The 25268-nt window shown below is 38.8% G+C and overlaps 1 protein-coding gene across 2 annotated transcripts; it reads right to left on the bottom strand.

Moving 5' to 3' along the window:
- Positions 1 to 778: 778 nt before the first annotated feature.
- Positions 779 to 25194, bottom strand: parp14rs3 (poly(ADP-ribose) polymerase family member 14-related sequence 3). Of its 2 annotated transcripts, none has more exons than XM_017695042.2 (26): positions 24999 to 25194; positions 24081 to 24268; positions 22973 to 22994; positions 22670 to 22828; positions 21559 to 21795; positions 20898 to 21134; positions 18619 to 20693; positions 17455 to 17551; positions 16034 to 16138; positions 15807 to 15869; positions 14656 to 14832; positions 14389 to 14555; positions 14209 to 14260; positions 13949 to 14053; positions 12656 to 12718; positions 12372 to 12548; positions 11812 to 11984; positions 10046 to 10166; positions 9842 to 9961; positions 9643 to 9705; positions 7544 to 7720; positions 6595 to 6777; positions 5867 to 6496; positions 4627 to 4781; positions 3627 to 3801; positions 779 to 1707 (listed from the first exon to the last, which is right to left on the bottom strand). In XM_017695042.2, exons 1-26 carry the CDS (start codon positions 25168 to 25170, stop codon positions 1412 to 1414), a joined length of 6189 nt encoding a protein of 2062 aa, XP_017550531.2. In that variant the 5' UTR covers positions 25171 to 25194; the 3' UTR covers positions 779 to 1411. The 2 variants fall into 2 exon arrangements, with proteins under 2 accessions (XP_017550531.2, XP_017550532.2); XM_017695043.2 differs by having other exon boundaries at positions 10046 to 10163.
- Between the last annotated feature and the right edge of the window lie 74 nt (positions 25195 to 25268).

Genomic DNA, 25268 nt, shown 5'->3' with positions numbered 1-25268 from the left:
TGAGTATGGTCAACACATCTTCTAAGCCATGTATCCTCCTGGGTTGCAGGGTGTGCTGGAGCCTTTCCTGTTGCTGGACTGGTCATTGGGCAGCAGGCAGAAAACAGGTTGCCAGTCTATCACAGGGCAGACATATATATATATATATATATATAAAAACACACACACACACACACAAACACACACACACACACACACACACACACACACACACACACACACACACACACACACACACACACACACACATTTACACACAGGGGCAACTTTAGCATCTATAAATTGCCTGACTACATGTCTTTGGACTGTGGAGAAAACCCACGCCCATGCATACACAGGGAGAACATGCAAACTCCACACAGAGAGGACGCTGGTCATCCGGCCAGGAAATCAAACCCAGCCCTTCTTGCTGTGAAGCAACAATTAAAACCTTGTAGTCTTGTGAACAAAAAAGAAATGTAATACGAAAGTGTGATAAGAAACAATATATAAAGAGCTCAGGCTTAAAAAAAAAACAAAAACAAACATGATTAATGGTCCAATAAAAACACTCTAAAATGACTTAGAATAAAATATTTTTAGACTAACTTGCAAGTCCAGCAAAGTGGCTATTTTGGAGAAAATGTTTTTTTGTTATCATGTGTTGTAAAGGACAGATCTGAGTATATTATCTGCGGCTAACAATTACATTAATACTTACATACTTACATTAAGAAACCTTAAGAGTGTATAGGTGATTTAATAACAGCGTGCATTAAAAAGACACCAATTCTTGCACTTCTTGTTTTTAAATGCATTTATTTCTTTTTGGTAGTTGTTTAAAAGATTTTTGCTGAGTATCACAAAGAGTAAGAAAACAACAGAACATGTTTTTGTCACTGTTTGACAAGGCACCAAGACTCCTGATCAGAGCAGCACCTGATTTTTTCACCTGATTTTTTGCTTTCAACACTGCATTGTAAACTGTAAGTAAAATGAATTATTGCTTAAATAGTCAACATATTTGGGGCAGTCATGGGCTGGAGGTTAGTGACCCGACCTTGTGACCGGAAGGTTGTCGTTTCGATCCCCAGAGCTGACGGTACATGACAAAGGTGTCCTTGAGCAAGGCACCGAACCCTCAACTGCTCCCTGGGTGCTGCGGATATGGCTGCCCACCGCTCCGGGCTCAAGTGTGCTCACTGCCCACTGGTGTGTGTGCTCACTAGTGTGTATGTGTTGTTTCACTTGACGGATGGTTTACATGTGGAAGTCAAATTTTCCCGTTGTGGAAATAATAAGGGTCAATTAATCACCTTATATTCACCTTAACTACTATGAGGTCCTGAGATACATGCATTTCCTGATTTCCAGCGATGAGTTAGGACTGAAGCTGATTGTTAGAAGAAGCGAGTACAGCAAAGCTGCCTAGTTAAACACTCTTGAAGGTGATCAGATAGTCAGGGTAAGCCCCCGCATCACAGAACACCACAAAGATGAATGGATTAGGTACGTTATCCACTGCACAGTCGTGCAGACCAGCCTGGGGGTCCTTGGGGTCCAGAGGGTCCGGCTCCTTCATTCCTTTTCGGCTTTTACACATTGCCCCAGTCACGACTCTGGCTCTGTAGATGTACTTCAATCCGTTCTCATCTGGGTTTGAGTACTGATCTTGGCAGGAGTACCAGGCTTCTCTGGCAAAGTAGGTGCCATCACCGTGAACAACAGCTGAAAAAGAGGGCAGAGGAAGATTCAGTGGGAGGTAAGAATGAAACATTCTGTGGTCGAGGCTTATTGGTCTATTTTATATATGACAAATGTCTTGGTTCTATAGAGCACTAATTATATACTATGCAGATGGGTTTAGCATAAAACAAGAAAATGTTTATTTTTAAACAAGAGGTTGCAAAGTAGTCATCATCTTAGAAAACAGGTAAACTGTAACAATACAATATAGAATGCACTCAGTAATCGGATTTCTGCAGATATATTAGTATTTCAATGTTCATGTAAACAACATACTCCAATTTCTTAGATCGGAGTAAGGTCTAGAGATCTGATCCGATAAAGAGAGCTGGATTTTAGCTCAGTAATCAGATTTCTCAGTGCATGTAAACTCTTACTCTGAGCTTTGAGCTTAACATTAAGTTTACGTCACGTCTTCTTTGAGTTTAAGCAGGTTGCAAGGCAGAAATCAGATTACTGTCTGACTCATGTAGACCTGGAGTTTCCCCATTGAGATTAGCCAAGTGAATTTAAACATGTTGATCGGTTTACTGACAAAATCTGATTTTCGGCAGTTAACAGATTATTAAGTGCATGTAAATGTACTCATTGATTCTCATGAAAGATGGCAAATGAGAGGCCCTAAGATAAGAAAGTGAGATCAGCAATTCAGTTTTGAACCTCCATTCTGTTTCCAATGTTGATTTCTGCGATACTTCGATACCGAAATGCACCAGTTGTCAGACTTTTTTAGACTAAGGCCCTCTATAGTGGACAGTCAGAGCCACAGTCCTGACCGTCTGCAGCAGCACATAACAAAAACACAGATGGATGAGTGAGAAATCCATGCGGCACCCTCTGCATTAAAAGCCAGGTTAGGTCATGAGTCACATCCCAAATGTTAAGAAGAGACGTTTTGTCCTTTCAACAAAAATCAAACCACCTTGGGAGCCACATTTAATGTCCAATATGTGTCAGTGTGTGCTAATGTCCTACTATAAATGAGAGTGCAGACTTACTTTGCTCTGCTTTAAGCTTTAGGTGCTTTCCTTCCATCTCCGACAGAAAACTCAAACTCAAAAGTAGAGCGGTTTCTTGTAAAACGTCTCTCAATGCTCGACTGTTTTTTGCGAATGACGCTGCTTCTTATTCTACAGCTTCTCGTTCGAATTTTCCCGTTCCATCTTAAATTCTGCCTGAGGCGCTGAATGTAACTGCTGCACCATTTAAGATGGACTGGGAAAATTTGAAAGAGAGAGTCTCTCGTTGCAGAGTTAACGTTGCTGGAAACCAACTACGTTACTTATAAATGTCCATTTGTCTCCAAGTGTTACATCTTAAATCTCTCTTTCACTTTTCATAGTTACTTTGCAGGTGAGACTGCGTTTCTATGTGACCTGCAGCCTCAGTCGTTGAGAACCAGGGCTTTGCTATGCTGCACACTTTGGAGCCGAGGTTAAGTGTCCGGTCTCAAAGATGTTTTACTGCCACAGTATATACATATATATATATATATATATATATATATATATATATATATATATATATATATATATATATATATATATATACATATATAGGCAAATATTTCCATTACGTAAGCAAATTTAAGTAACAGAAACACACACTTTTGGAATTCCGACACCCTCAGCATTTGAACTACCTATAGAGCCAACTTTAGACTACACCACTGGACTACACAATCCTGTCTAAATCAGTTTTTAAGGAAACATGTAGTTGGTGAATGTTCTTAAGCTGCTTTAGCACTGACAATATCCATAATATTAACCAAAAAAACCTTATCATGACGTAATTCATCATGATAATGACATTATCATCATCTCATCTACCCCATTCAGTAACATGCTGAAATTCAGCACATCTCATTTAGAAAAAAACAAAGAAGGCAACTTGTGACATACCATTTCTCCCACAGAAGCTCCGGTTGAAGCCATTTTTATTGATTTTCTGGCAGATGTCTTTAGTGGTGCCATGATAGAGAAAGCGCTCATTTGTCTGTTTCGGGTATTTCTTGTCCACTGCCTGCTTCAACACAGAGTACCTCTGCCACTGTGGCTGATTCTGAATTCTGTGGATCTGAAGATCAGTTCAGTTATGAGCAACATAAAGACTAAATTATACCCCTTATTCATCAAAGTTGCATTAGAAAAGCAGATTAGAACACTTATAATGACATATGATCTAATCTGCAACTGATTCATGAAACTTTCATAAAACTTGACAGAGATTTGGTGATGAATTAGCTTACGTGCGTGAAATCAAGCACCAGCCCACTCATTTACATTTACATATCATTTATATGATGCACACGCTAATTCATGCAGATGTTAAGGTAGGGGGCCAATGAAACATAACTATTCAGTAGCTAATGAGACAATGGCTGTGTTTGTAGGCAGATTATGAGGTGGAATAGTGACTGCATTGTGTTAAATAATGCATTGCTGTATTACTGCAGTGTATAATATGCTTATTTCTTTATTACTGTGTCAGTAGCAAAAGTGTAATATATCTTTAAATGTAACATGAAATAGTTGCAGCATTTGTTTATATCAATGTGCCTGTCAAATAAATGCATCCACTAGTTTACTGGTTGGCCACAGCCACAAATGAATTGATTAGAACTACTTTTATGTTCTATGTTTCCTCTGATTATGGGTACTATAGTTTAGTTAAACACAAATCAAGCATTTTTCCAGGCTGTTAAACCGATACGCTCAAAGTTACATGATCCTACCAGACGGGAGTTTGACATGCTATGTTGTAGATACAACAACAAAACAACAAAACTGTTTGTGTGCACTCATTTTACAATCAGACTTGATCATTAGCAACTTTGAGGAATAAGAGCCAACAGGCAAAAGTTACAACATGGTGAGAAATCTGATAGACATGTCCGTATACCTCCACAACCTGCACAGGAGCCACATCTTGGTGTTTACTGGAGCGTACAAAATCTTTCTCTATTTTCTTGTATTCTGGTGAACCTGGAGGCAGAGCAATTATTTCCAGGTCCTTTCCATCCATTTTGGTCCATGTTGCTGGAGGATTAATGACAGCTGAAAAACAAGAATTGATAGAAATAGATAGATATTGTATAGTTTGACCAGCAGTTGTTCACCCGGAGTTCTGACTGCATCAATGCCTAGGATTGTCATGATCAAGAAACTCTGGCTGACAGTTACTTGATTACTTGCCATATAAGATGAGTAATGATGTGTCTTTTTTGAAGTGTAAGGGCTACATGGCCCTCCAAATGGAGGTTTTTCAGAGGCACACTCTAAACAGAGTGTTATGAGAAAGAAAGAAAAGAAAAAAGGCAAGATGACTACGCCAGTGACCAAAGAAACCTCAAAAATGTAAGTATTTTCTCTCAAAAAATTATGATAACCATCGGATTGTTTTAGTTTAATGTTGTTTCAACATATTATGGTCCTTTTTTGTCACATCAGGCACAGAAAATTGCTAATGTCTCTGTAGCTAGCTAGCTAAATGTCCCGTTCCACCTTAAATAGTCCAGCAGCGCTAATGCCTGAAGTGCCAGGAGTTAACTGCTCTTCCATTTATGGAACTGGAAAATCTGAACGACAAGCTTGCAAATAGCTGACTTCAGCTTCATTTCCCCAAAGAATGAGGGGTGGGTGATGATAAATAATTATTAGAATTATTATTATTAATTATTAATGTGCAAAATACACCCCGCCTTTGAAAGCATATTCCCTAAAGTTAACTAAACCTTCCCTCATCTGCTGTCACTGAGCACTGCTAGCAGCCTGATAATGAAGTAATGTTGTTTTTATTTGAGGGTTCCATTTCGCAGGTCTCTCAATGTAACTCAATTCCAAGGGGCAAGGTGACACTCTAAAACAAGGGGTAAAAATAAGAAATTGATTTGGGCCCAAGTGTAATTTTGGAGATCTAATGACTCAAAATGCACCTCCTTTTTATACCCCAGTGAAACAGAAACTCATGAATGATATTATGTAAATTAAAGAGTTCCTGAACACTCAGGAGGACTTAAAGGTGAAATTTAAATAGGAATGTGCTTAAGCTACGTTGTGTTCATATGAATTTCTCTGATGATATGAATGACACAAAATAAGTGCTTCTTGCCAAACACTGAGTATTCTTTTAAGACTATTACCTGTTTCTGAGTCTCCAAGCAGAGTTCTCTTGACCCTGCAGGACTGTCCCTTGCTATTTACTCGTTTCAAGTCCTTGAAGTTCACAGTGTAGGTCTCCCCTTTCTTCTGGTAAGTAAACGTCTGCTCTTTCTTGTGAAACGCCAACTCCATTTGGTAGCTAATGCTTTTGTCTAGTGGCACCCATGCTTCTCCTTCAGCCACTTCCCAGCGTAATGTCTCACTCACTCTCTTTTCTTCTTCTTCTTGGAGCTCCCTGTCCTTGACTCCCTGGAGGAAGCTTTTGATCTTCAGAACAGCATCTAAAACATCATCTTTCTTCCCTGACACAGTCAACTTATCTGCAGTAGCCACATGGACATGTACTTGGTTACTGTGACTGAGTGCCACGATGGCCTCTTTGTCAGCTTCAGGAAGGATGGGCAGATGACTTGACATAATATCTTTGCTGGAACACTCTTCAGAAATAAGGTCAGAAATGAATTTCTTGACCTTAGCAAGGTCAGCAGGAGAGGTCCCATATACCTCCACATTCATGACAGGGAAAGTTACTGCAGCAGTCTCAGTAGCAAGGCATAGTGGTGGTTTGACTGGCTTTGCCTGTGTTTGCTTAATTGGTGTGCCCTTGGTTACTGTGAAGAATGCACCACATGGTTAAAATCAGTTCAAGTGGTTAAAATTCAACATACAGTGTTGAATAAATAGGGAATGAAATAGTTAACATCTTTACCTGAAGAGGGTTTTGGTGAGATCTTCTTAAACGTCTTCAGAGCATCTTCAAAGTCTGGCAACATGTTTGGTTGAAAAATGACAATTTGGACACTTTTTAAAAAAGCTGGAGAGTCAATGGAAAAATGAGTCAGAGCATCAATCATGGCTTTTGCAACCTGAGCTGCTGCCAGTTTTCCTGCGCCTGTAAGAAAGGAAAAATAACTTTTATATGTTTGTATTTAAAGCAATATTTTGTGTGATTTTAGCCTTTAGTAAGACTACAGCTAGTCTGTGGGTGCGTGAGGGGACAATGACCATCAGTAAACAATGCCCATGTAAACAACACCTTCAAACAGTTTGGTTCATTTTCTGGGATGAATGGAAAACTCTCTAAAAGCTAAAACTTTCTAATTTGCATAACTTTTCAACCAGCATTTAGATCTACATCACACCCAATATGTTAATATGAGTGTGTTTGATGACACATAATTAACTTGCTAGTTTGGTTTTCAGAAAAATATGTAAATAACCCCCCCATCCTAAAAAAGTAACTCTTATCTTGAGTTAATGAAGAGTTAATTAGCTGATACCAAACCTGACAAATTGAATGTTATTGAAAGTTTTATGCCATTAAATCTATATTTACAGTGATTTAATAAGCTTTAGCTTATTTATTGGCCCTTTTCTGTGATGCTTCCTATGCACTATAACTGCAACTTGTAGTAGACGCTATACTACTGAAGGCTGAAGTCAGAGACACTCATGTCTTTAGTAGTTTTTCTATGCTTCCATCTTTGGACTAAACAGACAAGAAACTATAACCAAAACTAATTAAACTGACTAGAAGCTATAAAAATATATAAACTAACAACATCAGTTACATGCATTAGACAATTATTTAATACTGACTTCTTAATATTATTTTGAGCACTGGAATGGTTTTATTATTTATTATTGTTCGTGCTGACCTGTACCAAGAGCAGGAAAGGACACAGACTGGATCTTGTTTTCTTCACACTTCTTTAGAACGTTATACATGCAGCGTGTAATCTCTTTCTCACTGGTCTGACCAACCATATGGACAATGTTCTTAACTGGAAGGTTTCCACCTTTTGTCAGGACCACACCATCACTGGGCTGGGTACCTTTAGTGGAATATCAGAAATAATTACACAATCATCTTTAAACTGACCATTTTCAAACGAATGATTTGCAAGTGTCTCAACTAATAACATCAATCAAATCATTTCTTAATGGCACTTTCTCCATCAAGCAAGAAAAAACTGCTCGGAAGGAAATTCAGAATCCAGCATACGCTATCCTGAAAAAAGAGGAGCTGAAGACCTTACTCACAGCTCAGTGGCTGTGTTCACATGCAAAGATTTTTGCCAATCTGATTGAATACATTCCTATTATAGATTAAGACTGAGGTGTCTATATCTCACTCTACTCATCAATCTGAAATCTCTATTTACACGCGCACAAGTAATCGGATCCAAACTTACATGCATGCCTAGAGTACCACTTAATGTTACCATGACAACAGGCATCACGTGAGTCCACTCAGAGTGAGATGAGCAGCAATAAGCAGTGCTTATGTCACTTTAAAATGACGTCAGACTCAGGAAAACACCCTTCACACGTACTTATTAAAGAAGGTCGACACATAAGCTGGATGCCTGTTTCACCGCCGTCTTGTAAAGTTCAAAGCAACTTCCATCTCCTCTGCAGACCAGTTTCTGCTCCGCCATGTTGAATGTTATAAACCTTCTCTGTGACGCGACACACATGCAGAACGGACTTAAACTTTCTGACAGGGAATGTAATCGGATACAGGCGTTTACTTGGTTATTATTCTTCTATTTAATGGACTGTTTCCAGAATTACCCACCTTCAATCAGGTAGAAATCAGACTAGTCCATTCTAATTGAGAATGTATTCTGACTGAAATATTAGTCAAATTATTAATGGATTATTAGGCTGCATTTAAACATGGCTAATATTAGAGCAATCAACAGGCAGTTCAAAGGTAAGTAATTTAAATAATACAGATATGATAAATATACCAATATGATGTCTAACAATCAGTAATGTGACACTACTGTAAACATAGTTTTCAGAATCTGTGTTTACATGCACTTAAAAATCCAATAACTGCAGAAAATCTGATTTTGTCAGTAATCTGATCAACATGTTTACATGGTCTTGAGTAATCAGATAATGAGGAAACTCTGGGTCTACAGTACACAGTCAGACAGTTATCATATTTCTGCTTTACAGCCAGCCAATAAACTAAAAAGACATGACGTAAACGTAACATAAAACTCAGAGAATGTTTGTCATTTCGTGTTTGGTTTGAGTGCCACTCCAAAAGCATTCTGCTGCGTCTTGCGACTTCCACAGTCTGTTCTTGCGTGTAACGCGGACCGAGGAGGCGGACGCATAGGCAGAGATAAGTGACTTTTATTAAGGGCGAATCCAGGGTCTTGGTCAGAACAGTCCAGGTTCAAATAGCCAAGACGAAGACATCGGGGAACAGACATAATGAGAAACACACCAAACAAATCCCACAGCACATACATCAAACAACATCGCAAACATCAAACAAAGACCAACAAGAAACTCAGGAAAACACAGGGCTTAAATACAAGGGTTAACAAGGGACAGGTGGGAACAATCAGGGGCGGAGTCACAAAACAAGGGGCCAGACTAAAAACCAAAACAAAGAAGCACATGGACAGGACTGGGAAGTAAACACAACATGAGCACATGGACAGGACAGGGAGGGGCCAATCATGACATTGCGCATGTGCAGACTGAGAAATCCAATAGAAATCGGAGTAGAGTAAACATACACTGAGAAGCTTTCTTTATCAGATTTCTTGCTCGGATTTCTAGATCAGAGTTAGGTGTTTACATGACCAATCGAATAATCGGATAACTGCAGAAATCCGATTATGACTGGATCATTGAGTGCATGTGTGCACTTTTTTTAGTTTGCTATGCACTGATAATAAATAGAGGAAGTGTAACATAAGCAGCTTCTACTTTAGAAGGAGCACCATACCTAGTTTCTTGCATTCGTCCACAACAGTCTGTCCTGCTGCTTTGAGAATAGCACCTGAAACACCTGAAGGCAAACAAATAGAGTTTAGATGGTGTTCTCACTCACGATTTCCTGTGTTTTGCATTGCATGGCACCTTGCTCAAAATCACATCATGGGAATTACTGTAATTACAAACAATGTAGATAACAAACCCCTTACCTGAGCTGAGATTGAGGCTGGTATTAGTGCTATTGACGATCGCCTCCGTCAGCTCTTTCGTGATGTCACCACAAAACACTTTTACTTTGACATGGCCAATGATTGCCTCTGTGGTGGCAGCTGTATATATAAACAAAATCAGAGAGTAGATTGTATTTCACAAAAAATAAAATATTATATTGTAATATATTGTGACAGTGTTACCACTTCTGGCATCTTCTTCTTCTTCTTCTTCTTCTTCTTCTTCTGATGAGTATGAACTCTCACCATCTGAGCTGTAAGGTGATTCGTCGCTATCTTCTTCTAATTCATCATCACTGTCCTGCTGAAGAAATCCCTATTTTTAAGGCTGTAGTTAACCTATTTTTCAACAATACCGTCTGCTTATTTCATAGCATTCAAAAGGCAGGTATAGTGAATTCAGCCACAGGCGATACAAATTCATTAAAGTTATGGCCACATGATAAACCTTATTGCTCGATTTCCATTTCTTGCTCAGATCTGTTCTTTCCGCCTCTCATTGGCCATGACGTTCAACAAAAACATAAACTACCAGCACACGCCTTCATTAAAAATATCATTTGTGCTGAACAGCTCTCAGCTTTAAGATAAAAAAGGCTATGACAGTAATATGTGCATATGTAATGAAGAGTAACACAGAAATTCCTACTTGAGTGTTTCATTAAGGGCGCATGGTCTCATACATATCCACTTTTATGTATCCCCTGTGGCCGATATTGGAAATATTTTATATTTTTGGAATATATTACAGTGTCAGACGATTCCAGTTTGCTACTCGATGCTAAAAGAATTTGTTAAAAACCTGACAGAGCTGGTTTTCATTGTACTTTGTTCTTTTTTAATGATGACGCCAAATTTAATGCATTACTGTATTCATTAACATTAAACAGACACAAACCGCATTTCCAGAAGGAAACTTACATATTTGTTTTTACATACTGCAAACTGTTTTATTCATTAATGTTTGATTTGCCATGACTCATCCTATGCTGTAATCTGTCACATAATTTGAGTGATTTCTATTAATCCTATGTAACACATTGCTCAAGTTTGTATCATATTACTTAGTGTCAAATGTGCATTTTTAGAGTCTTGTCTGATCTGTTCTGTCACAAGACCTTGGTTAGGTAATAATGTCTGGCCTAACTGGATGTATTAAAAGCTTTCTGGCTTTAGCTCTGACTTTGGAGACTTAACTTAGCCTGCCACAATGGAGATGCTACATTGTGTTCATCAGCTACATGCTGATGAACATTAATTATCTTGTCTTTGTAGTGTATTCAATTGAATATAGGACAAAAAGGATTTGCAAATCATCGTATTCTGTTTTTATTCATGCTTTACACAACGTCCCAACTTCACTGGAATTGGGGTTGTACATTAACTCCAGCGTTTAATGCCCTTCCAGCAGCCAGACTCAGTGAACCTCCTTTGTCTTTTTACTTTGTCTTAGGCAAAGGACACAAAGCCTCCTCTCCACAACTGTTCACAGCCAGGCTCTGATTTGTCTCATTTATATTCAATGACATTTCTTTCTTTTTCTTTTAATCATTTTAAATAATGGTTTGGAAGCAAATAATTAATTATTTCCATCAGTGACTATTTTTTTTCTAGCACTACCAAAGCTGTGTTTTGTCTGAGGAAATCTTTACATAAGTCTTCATGCCGTTTTTGGACTGTTTCTTCTGAATTTAATTTGGCTCAACAAGATTCTATCATCTATCAATATCACTAAAAACCAATATCATGGTACGACAGCACAGGTTTACTGGTAAAAAAGATAACACTCAGCACTGTTGGGACCAAATATGCCTCAAAACTGAATTAGAAATGATCAATATTCACACAGACCTGAAAAATCATTCATCGTTACATGTTGGGAAGAAATCACATTTGTGCCACTGAGCAACCCTTAAATCTGAACAGGGATTTAATTTCAGCCTTTCTACCTGGGGTTTTGTGGTCCATTGTTTCAGTCCTTGCAGAAACTCTTGTAAGACTTCATCTCGGTCGACAACAACGTACAGTAGTTTGACAGCAGTGGAGGTACGGTTAGATAAATGATCATCAAAACCTTGCAGCATGGCAGTAATGGACTCCGGACCCTTAAGGCCACCTCCACCTTTAAGAGAAGAGAAAATATCCAGGTACTGTGACTATGTGTGACTACGCTAACAGAGTTATACTTTGGGGTACCAGTATAGAAGAAAATTGCATTATTATATTCTATTCACTTTTGGAATTACAGCTGCACTAAAGACTATTAATCCTGCTAAACTAATTGACCATTTGAAAACATAGACTGTATAGCCAAAATAATGTGGCAGCCACGATTACAACTTCTAGAGCCAGGCTTTTTACACAGATTGTAGTGTAAACTTTTATAATGCAATAAAGTCCAATGTTTAGTTATTGATATCCATAACAACAGAACAGAAATTCCCAATGTCCCTCCCTATTAATCAACCTATTCACAAATGAAAAAAAACAAACAGCGTTCGATTCATACCAGTCCCAACAGCGGGGAAGGAAATGGTGCTGATCTGCTTTTCTTCACAGCGCTCCAGGGCTTTCTTCACCCGTAAACTTGCATCAGCGGTGGAGTGGGGACCCATTATGTGGATGATGTAATCACACTGCATGTTTCCAGCACTGGTCACTGCAGCCGTGTCACTCTGAAGTTGACCTTCAGGGACATCAGAAAACAAAGTCATACCCTTACTGTGGGTAACACCTTATAATGACTGCACTATAAACCAGATGAAACTACAGCTACATGCAAACAGCATTTACCATGGTTTTGGCACTCCTGTTGAACAGAGGGTCCTGCTGCTTTGAATACGGCCCCTGAAACACCTGACAAATATATATTTTTTTAATTTTTATGAAAAGAAAAGGACATTTAATGTATGTAGCACATTTTAAGACATAATTGTGGCAATTTTATACCGCTTGAAATACCTTGACATGTATCAGCTGTTACAGTCAATAAACATCATAAATACAACAAACAAGGACAAACACTGCCACTGATGTAAAGCACCATATTTGAGAAGCCTTGAAAATACTTGAGTGCTAATATCATCCCCTTCTGGGGAAAAGCAGTCTGCTAAATTTGAGGAAGTGAGCTGCGAGTCAGGTCTACAAGATGCTTCACATCTAAAAATGGGCTTTCTTGTATAAACTTGTATAAACTGGTACTTCTTGGGCTTTTGTTTGTTGTAAGAGGCCTATAAGGGAAATATGTCACATGACACTAAATTTATACATAAATGCCTTTTCCCCCAAAATTATATATCCAATGCAGGGTTCCACAACATTTCAGGTACTGACAAACAACTGTAGGAAAAAAGTTTTGTCGTTGTTTATGAAAAAAATACTGACAACATATATATATAATCTGGAGAATTGGAGGTTTGCACTGGAGAGGAGAAGAATGAAAGTCAGTAGAGCTAAGACAGAATACATATGTGAGAATGAGAGGGAGGCAGGTGGAAAGGTGAAGATGCAAGGAGTAGAGGTTGTAAAGGTGGATGACTTCAAATATCTTGGGTCAACCATCCAGAGCAATGGACAGTGTAGAAAAGAGGTGAAGAAGAGGCTGCAGGCAGGATGGAGTGGGTGGAGACAGATGTCTCCTGATAAAAATCTCATTCAACCTACTGAGAAACTGTATAAAATTAACTTTGGTAAAATGTGAACAATGTAGTGACCTTTAAGCATTAGGTGGAGTAGTAGTTTTGCTATTTATTAGTAGTTTTGCTATTGTTTCTTTTGGTTGCTCTGTAAAAGGGATTTTATAGTATTATTACTGTTCATTCAAATCAGCTTGCCCAAATTGTCAAAATTCATATTTGTGAAATGCTGTGGTGCCCGCAAGGCTTATTAAGCTAGTAGCCCAGAGGTTCCATCTGTACTTACTGACTGAAAACCTACAAAGGTTGACATAAGTGGTCTGGAATTTGTTCTGATACAATGAGTTAACTGAGTGTTGTGTGAATCTATTTTTTAATCTAAGGCAACTGACAGTCATGTGCTAATTAACCTAGAATGTAAAACTTCAATGAAGAGCACATTAAAAATTACCTGAGGTCAAGTTCATTTGGTTGTTTGTGGTGTTCACAATGGCCCGCACAGTTTCGTTGATGATGTTACCTTTCTTTACTTCGATCCTCACACCTCCAATTTTGACTAAAGAGACAGGATAAAAATGAACATATACCTGCTTATCAGAGGAATGGAAATGGATTGGTTAGAAAGGACTGTAAACAGATTGAAGACTTTAGTTTCTTTTTTTTGTAATATTTTATATTATTTAAGAGTATCTCATATTTTAATCCAGAAACCTTGATTTGCAGGCATCTTGGTTTGTGCTGTCTGAGCAACTTTAGGAGGAATCTAGAAAAATAAAACATAGCAAAATGAACTTAGTTATTAGTTTTTATGATTAGTGCATAAAGCAGCTATAAAAGTGAAATCACTGTGCATTACTGTAAAGTTTATGATGGTGTTAGACACACACTAACCTTCTTGTTCCTCTCCTTGAAGTAACTGCAGTAGGAGTCAAAAATTTTCTGTTCAAATGCAACCACAGTTATCTCCTTAAGGCAGGATGACATCAACTGATTCAAATGGTATTCAAGTCCAGTAAAAATGGCTTTGATTGACTCATTTCCTCCAATACCACCCCTTCCTGTTGATATATTTTAAAAATAAAATCATAGTTTCTTGAAATACTGTTTCAAATTGTGGTTTGTAAGCTAGCAATAGATAGCAATGCAGAGTAATGTTACCTGTCCCGATAGCAGGGATGGCCACTGTGGCAGCCATTTGACCTTCACATAGGTTCAGGACCTTCTCAATGGAGGCTGTGATGTCAGCAGCACTGTTAGGCCCAACTATCTGAGCGATGTGCTTACATGAAAGGTTCCCGCCACTTGTCAATACCACCCCATCTGGTTTCTGAGGACCTGTCAAGTGTTATACAAGACCATCAGAGCTGTGAGAGCATATTTAATACACAATACCCTTCTTCAGAACTTTTAGAGTGATCTTTTAATAGTTTGAAATAAATGCTGATCCTAACATAATGCTAGTAAAACGGAATCTGTGTATAGCATAAAATAATTAGTATGCCTCATATTTGAGTGTTGGTGATCAAAAAAGATAATGTGTGTAAATGGATAATTATAGATCATTACATCCAATTTCATTACTTTTGGTTTTACGAATTTACTTTTAATAAAACTGAATAAAATGTCTCAAAATACATTTCAGTTTACAGCTTATAAAACCTAAATCTACATGGTTGAAGTTATTTTTGAAAAACAAAATATATATAAGGTAAAGTGCAAAGGCCTGAGACCACTGAGACCTCATTTATGTAATTTAAACCATTAGATACAAGTTAGTCATTTTGGTGAGATATTCCTGATTGGAGAAGACAGCATTGAAAGCTTTCATCTTTGAGAGGAGAAAATCAAGCTGCTTCAGATCTGAAAACATCCACAGGTGTTTCTGTCCATCTTTCCTCTGTGAGAAGATGACTCAATGCTATGGGTCTGAAAGGATGTGTAAGTGGTCAAGAAGCTCTTACTGAGAAAAGGAAACTGAGACATCAAACAAAGAAGCTGCTGGTGTTCTCAGAACAATGGACTGACCACCCCAGAGTCCAGACCTCAACATCACTGAATGTGTTTGGAATGATTTGGATGGTGAGAAGCAGAAAATGTTAAACCAACTTCTAAGACTCAACTTACTAAATACTGAAAGAAATTAAATTTGGCTGTTGAGGCTTCTGTAAATTTCTTTGTGAAATATATTTGTCTCTGAAGCAGAAAAATGAACATATGTACATAATGGCTGTTTTGACAGTAAATTAAATAAATGAAGGATGGACTTTTACATACAGCCACTTTAAATTGTACATGTCTGTACTGATTACCATGGTTTTTGCATTCATCCACAACTGATTGTCCAGCTGCTGTCAGAATTGCACCAGAAACACCTAAACAAAGGTAAAAACAGATGAAAGCCATTACAACACTGCAAAGGACACACCTTTACTAGTAAATAATGATCACAATAACTAAATATCTGCATTTCCAGTTATGCATAACATGAAAATGATACCATGGTTGAAATAGTGCAATTGGCACAATAATTGCTTACCAGTGTTAAGATCTAATGCACTGTTGTTGGAATTAACGATGACATCCACTGTCTCTTTGGTGATGTCTCCTTTTTTGACATACACTTGCACTCCATGAACAGTCACTGTATTTCATACGTGTGAAAACAAACATAAATAATACTTTTAAGTTAAAGTGTTGTAGGCTGTGGCTAGTGAGTTAATATGCGACACTATATTGCCAAAAGTATTCTCTCACCAATCCAAATCATTGAATTCAGGTGTTCCAGTCACTTCCATGGCCACAGGTGTATAAAACCAAGCCCCTAGGCCTGCAGACTGACAAACATTAGTGAAAGAATGGGTTGCTCTCAGGAGCTCAGTGAATTCCAGCGTGGTACTGTGATCGGATGCCACCTGTGCAACAAGTCCAGTCGTGAAATTTCCTCACGACTAAATATTCCACAGTTAACTGTCTGTGGTATTATAACAAAGTGGAAGCGATTGGGAATGAAAGCAACTCAGCCACAAAGTGGTAGGTCATGTAAAATGACAGAGCGGGGGCAGTGGATGCTGAGGCACATAGTGCACAGAGGTTGCCAAATTTCTGCAGAGTCAATCACTACAGACCTCCAAACTTCATGTGGTCTTCGGATTAGCTCAAGAACAGTCTAGAGAGCTTCATGGAATGGATTTCCATGGCCAAGCAGCTGCATCAAAGCCTTACATTACCAAGCGCAATGCAAAGCATCGAATGCAGTGGTGTAAAGCGCCACCACTGGATTCTGAGAGCAGAAGAGACATGTTCTCCAGAGTGATGAATCATGCTTCTCCGTCTGATAATCTGATGGATGACTCTGGGTTTGGCAGTTGTCAGGAGAACGGTACTTATCTGACTGCATTGTGACAAGTGTACAGTTTGGTGGAGGGGAAATTATAGTGTGGGGTTGTTTTTCAGGAGTTGGGCTCGGCCCCTTAGTTCCAGTGAAAGGAACTCTTAATGCTTCAGCAGACCAAGAGATTTGGACAATTTCATGCTGCCAAACTTTGTTGGAACAGTTTGGGGACAGCCTCTCCCTGTTCCAACATGACTGCGCACCGGTGCACAAAGCAAGGTCCATAAAGACATGGATGAGCGAGTTTGGCGTGGAAGAACTAGACTGGCCTACACAGATTCCTGACCTCAACCCAACAGAACACCTTTGGGATGAATTAGAGTGGAGACTATGAGCCAGGCCTTCTCATCCATCATCAGTGTCTGACCGTTTCCATAAACACACTCCTAAACCTTGTGAAAAGCCTTTCCACAAGAGTCGAAGCTGCTATAGCTGCAAAGGGTGGGCCAACATCATATTGGGACATCCAATGGGATGTCATTCTAGTTCATATGTGTGTGAATGCAGATGAGAGAATACTTTTGGCAAAATAATATACATTAAGTATCATAGTAACAGGAGGGTACCTTCTGTGTCTGATCCTTGTGTGCGTTTCATAGCTTTTAAAGGGTTCTTAGGTGTGGTGTTTGATGAACAGGCAAATGTCCTTGCAATTGGAAAACCCTGGTAGGTAAAGGGAAAAAAAGAATATATACACACATATATATATATATATATGGAGAGAGAGAAAGAGAGAGAAAAAGTAAATTTGTTGTCCATACCATTAAAGATGTAACGATACTGAATGATTCAATATGATATGATACAAAACAATATATTTTCATAAAGAGCTATGCTTTATAGTGTCACAATCTAATCCTCTGGCCACAAGCTAATGTCAGCCCCAAGCTAACACACTAGCCACAAGATAACATGCTAGTCACTTAAGCAATAGAACATGAGAAGGAGTGTGTTATCACGAAATAACATCATGATGTTATTCGTGATAACATACTCCTTCTCATGTTCTATTGCTTTTATACAACAGTTAAATAAAGTAAGAAATAAATTAATTGGGCCACTAACATGGCATTTACATGTTTTAATGTTAGCAATTCCATTCCTTGAACTACAAACTGAGCCATAAACTTGCCAAAATATCAAGTTTAGCTCAGTTTTGTCAATTTTTGATAGATCAGTATTAATGTTTTTTGTTCCAGCCAGTCTGTAAAGCATCTTACAGCCTATTTTGTTTGACAAATGGTATTTGGTTTACTTATGGTTAATTCCAGGTTGTTTAGGTGTTCTTCTATTACAGCTGCCAAATATAAAGCTTGCTCAGTGGTGATGACAGTTTGGGAATTTAATGTAGTCTCATCTTCAGAGTCTGACCGAATCGGCTGTAGGTCAAATGTAATCTTAAAAGTATCCATTTTCTGTTTGTGAGCAAAGAAGCAAAAACCGTCAAAAGGCTTGAGTGTCTCCTACAGCTGTCAAACTCATTGCTTAGCAACAGCATCTCAGTGGAGTGATACAGTGTTTGTGAAAACTTTGCCATAATAGCATGAACACTTGTCTCGACCAATCAGCTTGTGTCGCCGGAACTAACTGTTGTATAAAATAAAATATGATACAATACAATTAGCTGCAATATGGTGTATTGACACAGTACAATATACTGTATTATTACATCTCCAATAGTAATAATGCTTGAATAGCTGGACAGAAAAATAAACAGAACAAAAACATACCAGTTGAGCAATGACGGTGTTGAACTCTTCCACTACAGCTGGATTAGAATCCACCACAAATACGTTCTTTATGCTGCTTGCAGAACTATGATAATCATTGCTGAACTTAACTATTGCTTCTCTGATTGCTGTGCAGCTTTCTTTGACGGAAAACCCAAAAGTTCCACAGCCTATTGCCGGCATCGCGACAGAGGCACAGTTTCTACTTTCAGCTTTCTGGAGGCTACCAAGAATGGTCGATTCCATGTAACAAAAACTCAGAGTACAGTTACTCTGGGGCAAGATGGCATAAACAAGAGCTTTGGCATGAAGACGACCAGTGTCACTGAGGATCACATCCCCAGCAAGTAAGGTTTGTTTTTCCTTCTGAAGTCTGCTGCACACTGATTGAATCTGAGATCCTCCAACTTGAAGGAACTGCTGGGCAATCGGATGATCAAAAGCCAGGTTGCTATTCATAGGACAAACAAAACCATCAGCTGTGTAGGTCAGCAAGTCCCCCTCTGCAAATGTTAGAGTGAGGCAATTGCTTATTTTGTGGGTGTAACACTTTGAAGGACGAGTGCTGCCTGCTTTCTCTGACAGGTAAGCCATGCAGTTCCATTCCTTGGCTTTGGCCTTCACATTGGCTTCATTCTTATGCATGACCTTAGACTCTCCTGCTTTAGAATAAACCAATGTCTCAGTGATAATGGACGACACATGCTTCTGCACCACACTTCTTGCATCTTTGATTTTCTCCTTTGCTGCTGTAACCTTCAGACAAGAATTCTTTGTCTCGCAAGCAAATACAGTTACGCCAAGGTTACGGATTTCAGGAACTTCTGACAAGTTCATGCAAGACTCAACAAACTCAACCTCTCGCAAAGACCTGAGATGGATGTCTTCAGTTGCTGGTGTCTTGTTCTCCAGATAGTCTCTCACCTTTTTTGAGAGGTCTGCCACCACTTGAGCAAATCCACAGATTACAATTTCTTCCTCTGTAGGTATGATGTTAACGTTATGAGCATTATGGCCTAATTCAACTTCGGCCTTAAGTGTCTTCAAAAAGTTCACCCAGTTTTCACTGTTGATCACTGAGGTAAGATCACTCGTAATTTTGATGACCTCCTCTTTCAGGATCCCTGTTAATTTGTCCTCAGATATCTTAATGTTTGCTTTCTCTACAAGGATCCCAAGAAGATCTCCACTTTTCAGAAAGAAAGCTGGGATATGGCTTGGGACAAAATGGTCTTGCTCAAATTTCTTTAGATCTAAAGACTTCAGAAAGTGAAGCAAATGCAATGAGAGGCTCAACTTGTGAAAGACAACATTGTCCTTTACCTGGGTGATGACCCTCTCGGCAACACTTACATCATCCTTCAAACCTCTAAGACTGAAGGTCAGGGTACCTTCATCTTTGGTAAAAATAGTTTCAATACTTAGTTTGGAATGTACTTGATTTGCTACGAGCTCAAACATCTCTTTTGATTCCAAGGTAATCACTTTCTCAACAGTGTTTCTTTCAACTTCCAATTCTGCAGATGCGTCCTGAAGAAGGCTTTGTGTCTTGTCTAAAAGGGTACTGACTGCATCTTTTAGGCCAACTACTACAATTTTGCTTTTGTCTTCTTTGAAAGAAAGGTCAACATCCAAACTTATAAGCTGATGACAATGCTTCTCCACCTTCTTCCACACCTCAACCTCAACTGCCAATTCAGCTGTGCTGTACTTGCTCAGAAAGGCATCCGCTTCCCTTCTGGCCTTAGACTCCCAGGTTCGCCCAACTCGCAGTGCGGCTAAAGACTCTTTGTCCACAGCCATCTCCAGTGTTATCTCTCGGGAGGACGTGGTCTTGTCAAAAAGGACATTAGCATGAACCTTCTTGAGTTGGCTCTGAAAGTAATTTTTGCACTGTTCACTTCTTTCAACAAAACTGAGCACTTTCTCATCAACAGGAATGATGATGTTTATGGGAATGTTGGACAAAGTAGGCATCTTCCCAGTTAGAGCCTTCTGCAGACTTGGGTAAAACAGAAAAACGCTGAGATCCGTTTCACAAACATGATGCTTCTGCTCCACTACTTGTTGTGCAACTGTTGAAGGACAAGAGAGATTCAGTAAAAGGTCTTATTCTATCAATATATTTAATGTCATGTCTTATTTAATGTCATTGGGAAATACTATAAATTGTATCTTTTCTATAGTCACCCATTGCAAAAGAGTTACTCATTAATTGGAGTCAGTGAGTGCACAGTCAGTAGTGACATTAGAGATAAAATCTAGGACAAAAAATGTACCATGACACTCTTCAAAACAGATGACCACACTTTTGAGTTTGTTGACCCATATTAAGGATTTGATTTCTCCTCCACCACTTCTCTTCTTGTTGCTGAAGTAGAGATTAAGAATTTCTTCTTTAATTTTGCTCATGTCCCCTTCCACCAGAACTGAATCTGTAAGCTCCAAATGAGAAGCTCCAATCTCCATGTCCTTCAGCTTTTTGGTGCTGCACTTATTTATGAATACATTTCCATCTGGAGAAAAAAAATGTATCATTGATATATATTTTATTTAAAAAGTACAACCCTGACCCTAACAGTCGCTCAGAGTGGTTTGGTATGAAATGCTTTGCTCTAGAGAAACTTAAAGAAGTGTTCACAGTGGTGGTGATAGGACCAAGACGTTCACCTCTAAAAGCTTCCTCACAGAAAGCTATTACATGAAATGGTTTTTGAATACACTGCCTAAAACATTGTTTTATAATAGTTAGAATAAGTCAGAAGACTACTGTAAATTCACTGCTCATGGATAGTACATAATCACCACCACTGTAAAGAACCAAAGCTGGCAAGTCTTATGTGGCACAGAATTTTTGACAAAATTATATGTATATGTCAACTATTACAAAGTATATTTATACTCTACTTTAGGAACACCATCAATTAATTTTGATCTCACCAATATTTTCTTTGAAGGTGACCACAATCCTGTCATCACCTAAAAGCTCCCAGGTATGTTCTGCCTTTTGACTGCAGCTGCCAATGAACACTGAAATTAATTTGCATGTGCAACTGTCTTTAAACCCATTTAAGATGAAGCGACGGGGGTCCCACACCTCTGACACATTTCTTTCTTTATACACCTCCACTGAAATGCCAAAGTCATGTTCCTTCTGGTGCAGAATCTTCTGTACATCTAAAAAAAATCATATTAGTTGGGTAGTTTTTTTAAAGGTATATGAACAGTTTGTAATATTGATGCAACAGAGATAATAAGTTTTAAACCCATAAGCTCTTCAACCCAATTAACAATGGTGAAAGACTATTAGAGCTAGGCCTATCACACAGACCATAAACATCAAAACCTCTACAATAATGCTACTTTCTGCTAGAAAACCTAGGGGATTCTATTTGTATGTTAGCACTAAGTTAACAGCAGTTTATTTAAAAAAAAATGTTGGCTGTCCTAGAATTAAAACAGGTGTTCGAAGCTTGTAACAGACTTTGATGTATATTAGAACTTGTATGCATCAGTTTTATTCTGAGTAAAGAGTCCTGGCAGAGCTGTTTTTTATTACTAACAACTACCTGAAACCTAGCTTGTTTTTACAGTCAGTGACTTATCTAAAACTTTCTGAAGCCTTAGTGTAACATTTACTTCACTGCCAATGAAAGATGATCATCAAATGCGTAAGACCTTGTGTTCAGTTCCTGAAGTCCTAACTAATGGGAGACCTCTCTTGGCTGTATCTATCTAGATACCACAGAGAACAAAAACCTGATTCGCAAATTTTCCATATTTTCTAGAATGTAGTTTTGTTTGTATTTTTATCAAACTAAAGCCTAACAAAGATGAGGTTGAGGATTATATTGTACAAACAATATAAACAATCTACAGACATGTCTTTTTTTATTTCACAGAAATCATGAGGGTTTCTTTGAAGGCCGATTACATCCTGGGGGTTCCTCACTTCTAATTAGAACGGGATATGCACTGGGATGCAAAGGGAAAATGAAAAACACACGCCATGATTTCCTAAACACTAGCAAAATGTTATACCAATATTTACCTGACTGGTTGGCTACTTTTAGGATCCAACTGTCTTTCCCATGTTTTGTGATTTCAACGTGCTCAGTGAACTGCTCAAAGTAGATTGTGAAGGTATCTTTATCAACTGACTCTGTGGTGCTGACAAGCAAGTCCTGTGTACTGGAGTCCTCATCATTTCCTGAGACAAACAAACTGATATGACTCATTTTCAGGTTTAGTACATTTTATGATGGGGCACTTAGTGCAGCACATTTCATGGCCTATGTGTTGCATATCAATCATTAATGAATTACAGTATTCAAAAAAATGTAACAAGCCATACCTTTGGGGATTTCGGAGACCAACTTTATCATCAAATCCATGTAAAAGACAATAAGATAAAACATGTATTAGGCATATATATATAGACATTAGGCAATGTGGCATAAAAGGCAACACACACACACACACACACACACACACACACACATATATATATATATATATGTGTGTGTGTGTGTGTGTGTGTGTGTGTGTGTGTGTGTGTGTGTGTGTGTGTGTGTGTGTGTGTACACCGATCAGGCATTATCAGGCACGCTCATTAAACATTTTATCAGCTCCACTTACTATACAGGTGCACTTTGTAGTTCTACAGTTACAGACTGTTGTCCATCTGTTTCTCTGCTTACTTTATTAGCCCCCTTTTACCCTGTTCTTCAGTGGCCAGGACCCCCCTGGACTCTCACAGAGCATGTACTATTTGGGTGGTGGATAATTCTCAGCACTGCAGTAACACTGTCGTGATGGTGGTGTGTCCACTCACTGTCCACTCTACCAGATGCACATGCGTTGTTGGTCCACCCTGTAGATGTAAAGCCAGAGACGACATTTTTTGCTGTACAGTATGAGCTAATCATCCTCTAGTCCCTCACTGGTGGTCACAGGTTGCTGGTCACATGATGCTGCCCACAGGACGCTACTGACTGGATATTTTTGGTTGGTGGACTATTCTCAGTCCAGTAGTGACACTGAGGTGTTTAAAAACTCCAGCAGCTGTTTCTGATCCACTCAACACACACTAACACGCCACCACATCAATGCTGAGAATGATCCACCACCCAAATAGTACCAGCTCTGTGAGGGTCCATGGGGGTCCTGACCACTGAAGAACAGGGTAGAAGGGGGTAACAAAGTATCAGAGAAACAGATGGACTACAGTCTGTAACTGTAGAACTACAAAGTGCACCTATACAGTAAGTGGACACTCCTCCAGATCAGCACTGCTTGAAACATTTCCTCATTCTCTTCTCCTCCTCCCACATTCTTAAAGTAGAATGACCAGTCACTTGAAATGTCTCTTTAAATGCCAGTAGTGTGTTTCACCTAGAAGAAAAATAGGCACGGCAGCTATCTGCGCATGGTTTTGAAACAGAGATATAAAGATAAGTCACCTTGGCAGGAGGGGCCGGTGTTGTCTGGTTGAGCTCGAGCTTTTCAAGCTTAGGTTTGGGCTGTACAGGGGGTTTGACCTTATGAACCTCAGGGCTCTGATCCTCCAGACGTTTTACTGTCACTTTCACGACTCCCTGAGCTTTGAAATCAATCTGGTGGAGTCTTTTCTCAAGTACTTTCTTTAATTCTGGGAAATGGAAAAGGACATATTTCACAGACATAATGAGCAGACGAACAGAATCAATATTTTATTATTAATGAACAAGAAACAACAAGATTTTGTAGTAACTGCCTGTAAGAAATGACGTGATATTTTGAGGTTTTAACTTAAAGATTAGTAGCCTTGACATTTTCACTTCTCTGAACTTCAAAAAATAAGCGAACAGAATGTAAGACACAAATTACTATTCTTTTTACTTACAGTTATAAACTCAAAGTTGTGAAGGGGGATTCCACCTATCCTATAAAACATCTGCATGATCAAAAAGCTATTATGGAAGTTTTAGAGAAACTTACTTTTTTGTTTAATCAGTTTTGTGGCATGAGGCGTACATGCAGGGCAAAATCCTTTCCAAAGTTTTCTTTCTGAGCTTTTTAGATTTCCCGCTGTTGTAGCATCATCAATATTATATAAAACATGTAGGTTTAGTGGTCATTACGGATAGTTGTTGTGACCCCTGTGGTCTAAATCCATGTTAATTTAGTTGCTTTTCACGTGAAAACACTCTAGAAGACATTATTTACACCTCAACCACTGAATAATACAGTCGATTTTAAAATTCGGTGGCATTCTCCTTTAAGACAACCAGATTAACGTACGTAGGTTAGCTACTTCTTGTTGCTCCTGTCCATTAAAAATACACTATTTATACAGTGTGGCGCATTTGTGAGCTGATAAACACCAGAAGATAGCTCACCTTCTTCAGTGATGTAGACAAGCAGAGCTTTCCGTTTGTTTTCCGGATGCTCCTGAATCTGTAAAACCTCCCCTCCAGATCTCCTTTTGTTTCTGAAATACAGCTCTAACTTCGACCCCACTGAGTGGAAATCATCTGGAAGACCCTCGACCACCAGCGTTTTCTCGGCCATCCCGATTTCTAGTGCTGAAGCCAGTACAGAGACCTCTAAATACGTCTTTATGAGTCGAGGAAAGCAAAACGGGTTCTCTCAGGTTTCATAGCAGCTCG

The sequence above is a fragment of the Pygocentrus nattereri genome, chromosome 6, assembly GCF_015220715.1.
Source record: "Pygocentrus nattereri isolate fPygNat1 chromosome 6, fPygNat1.pri, whole genome shotgun sequence".
In the NCBI taxonomy this organism is placed as follows: domain Eukaryota; kingdom Metazoa; phylum Chordata; class Actinopteri; order Characiformes; family Serrasalmidae; genus Pygocentrus; species Pygocentrus nattereri.
The sequence above is the reverse complement of the archived record's forward strand: the minus strand, read 5'-3'. Positions and strand labels throughout refer to the sequence as shown.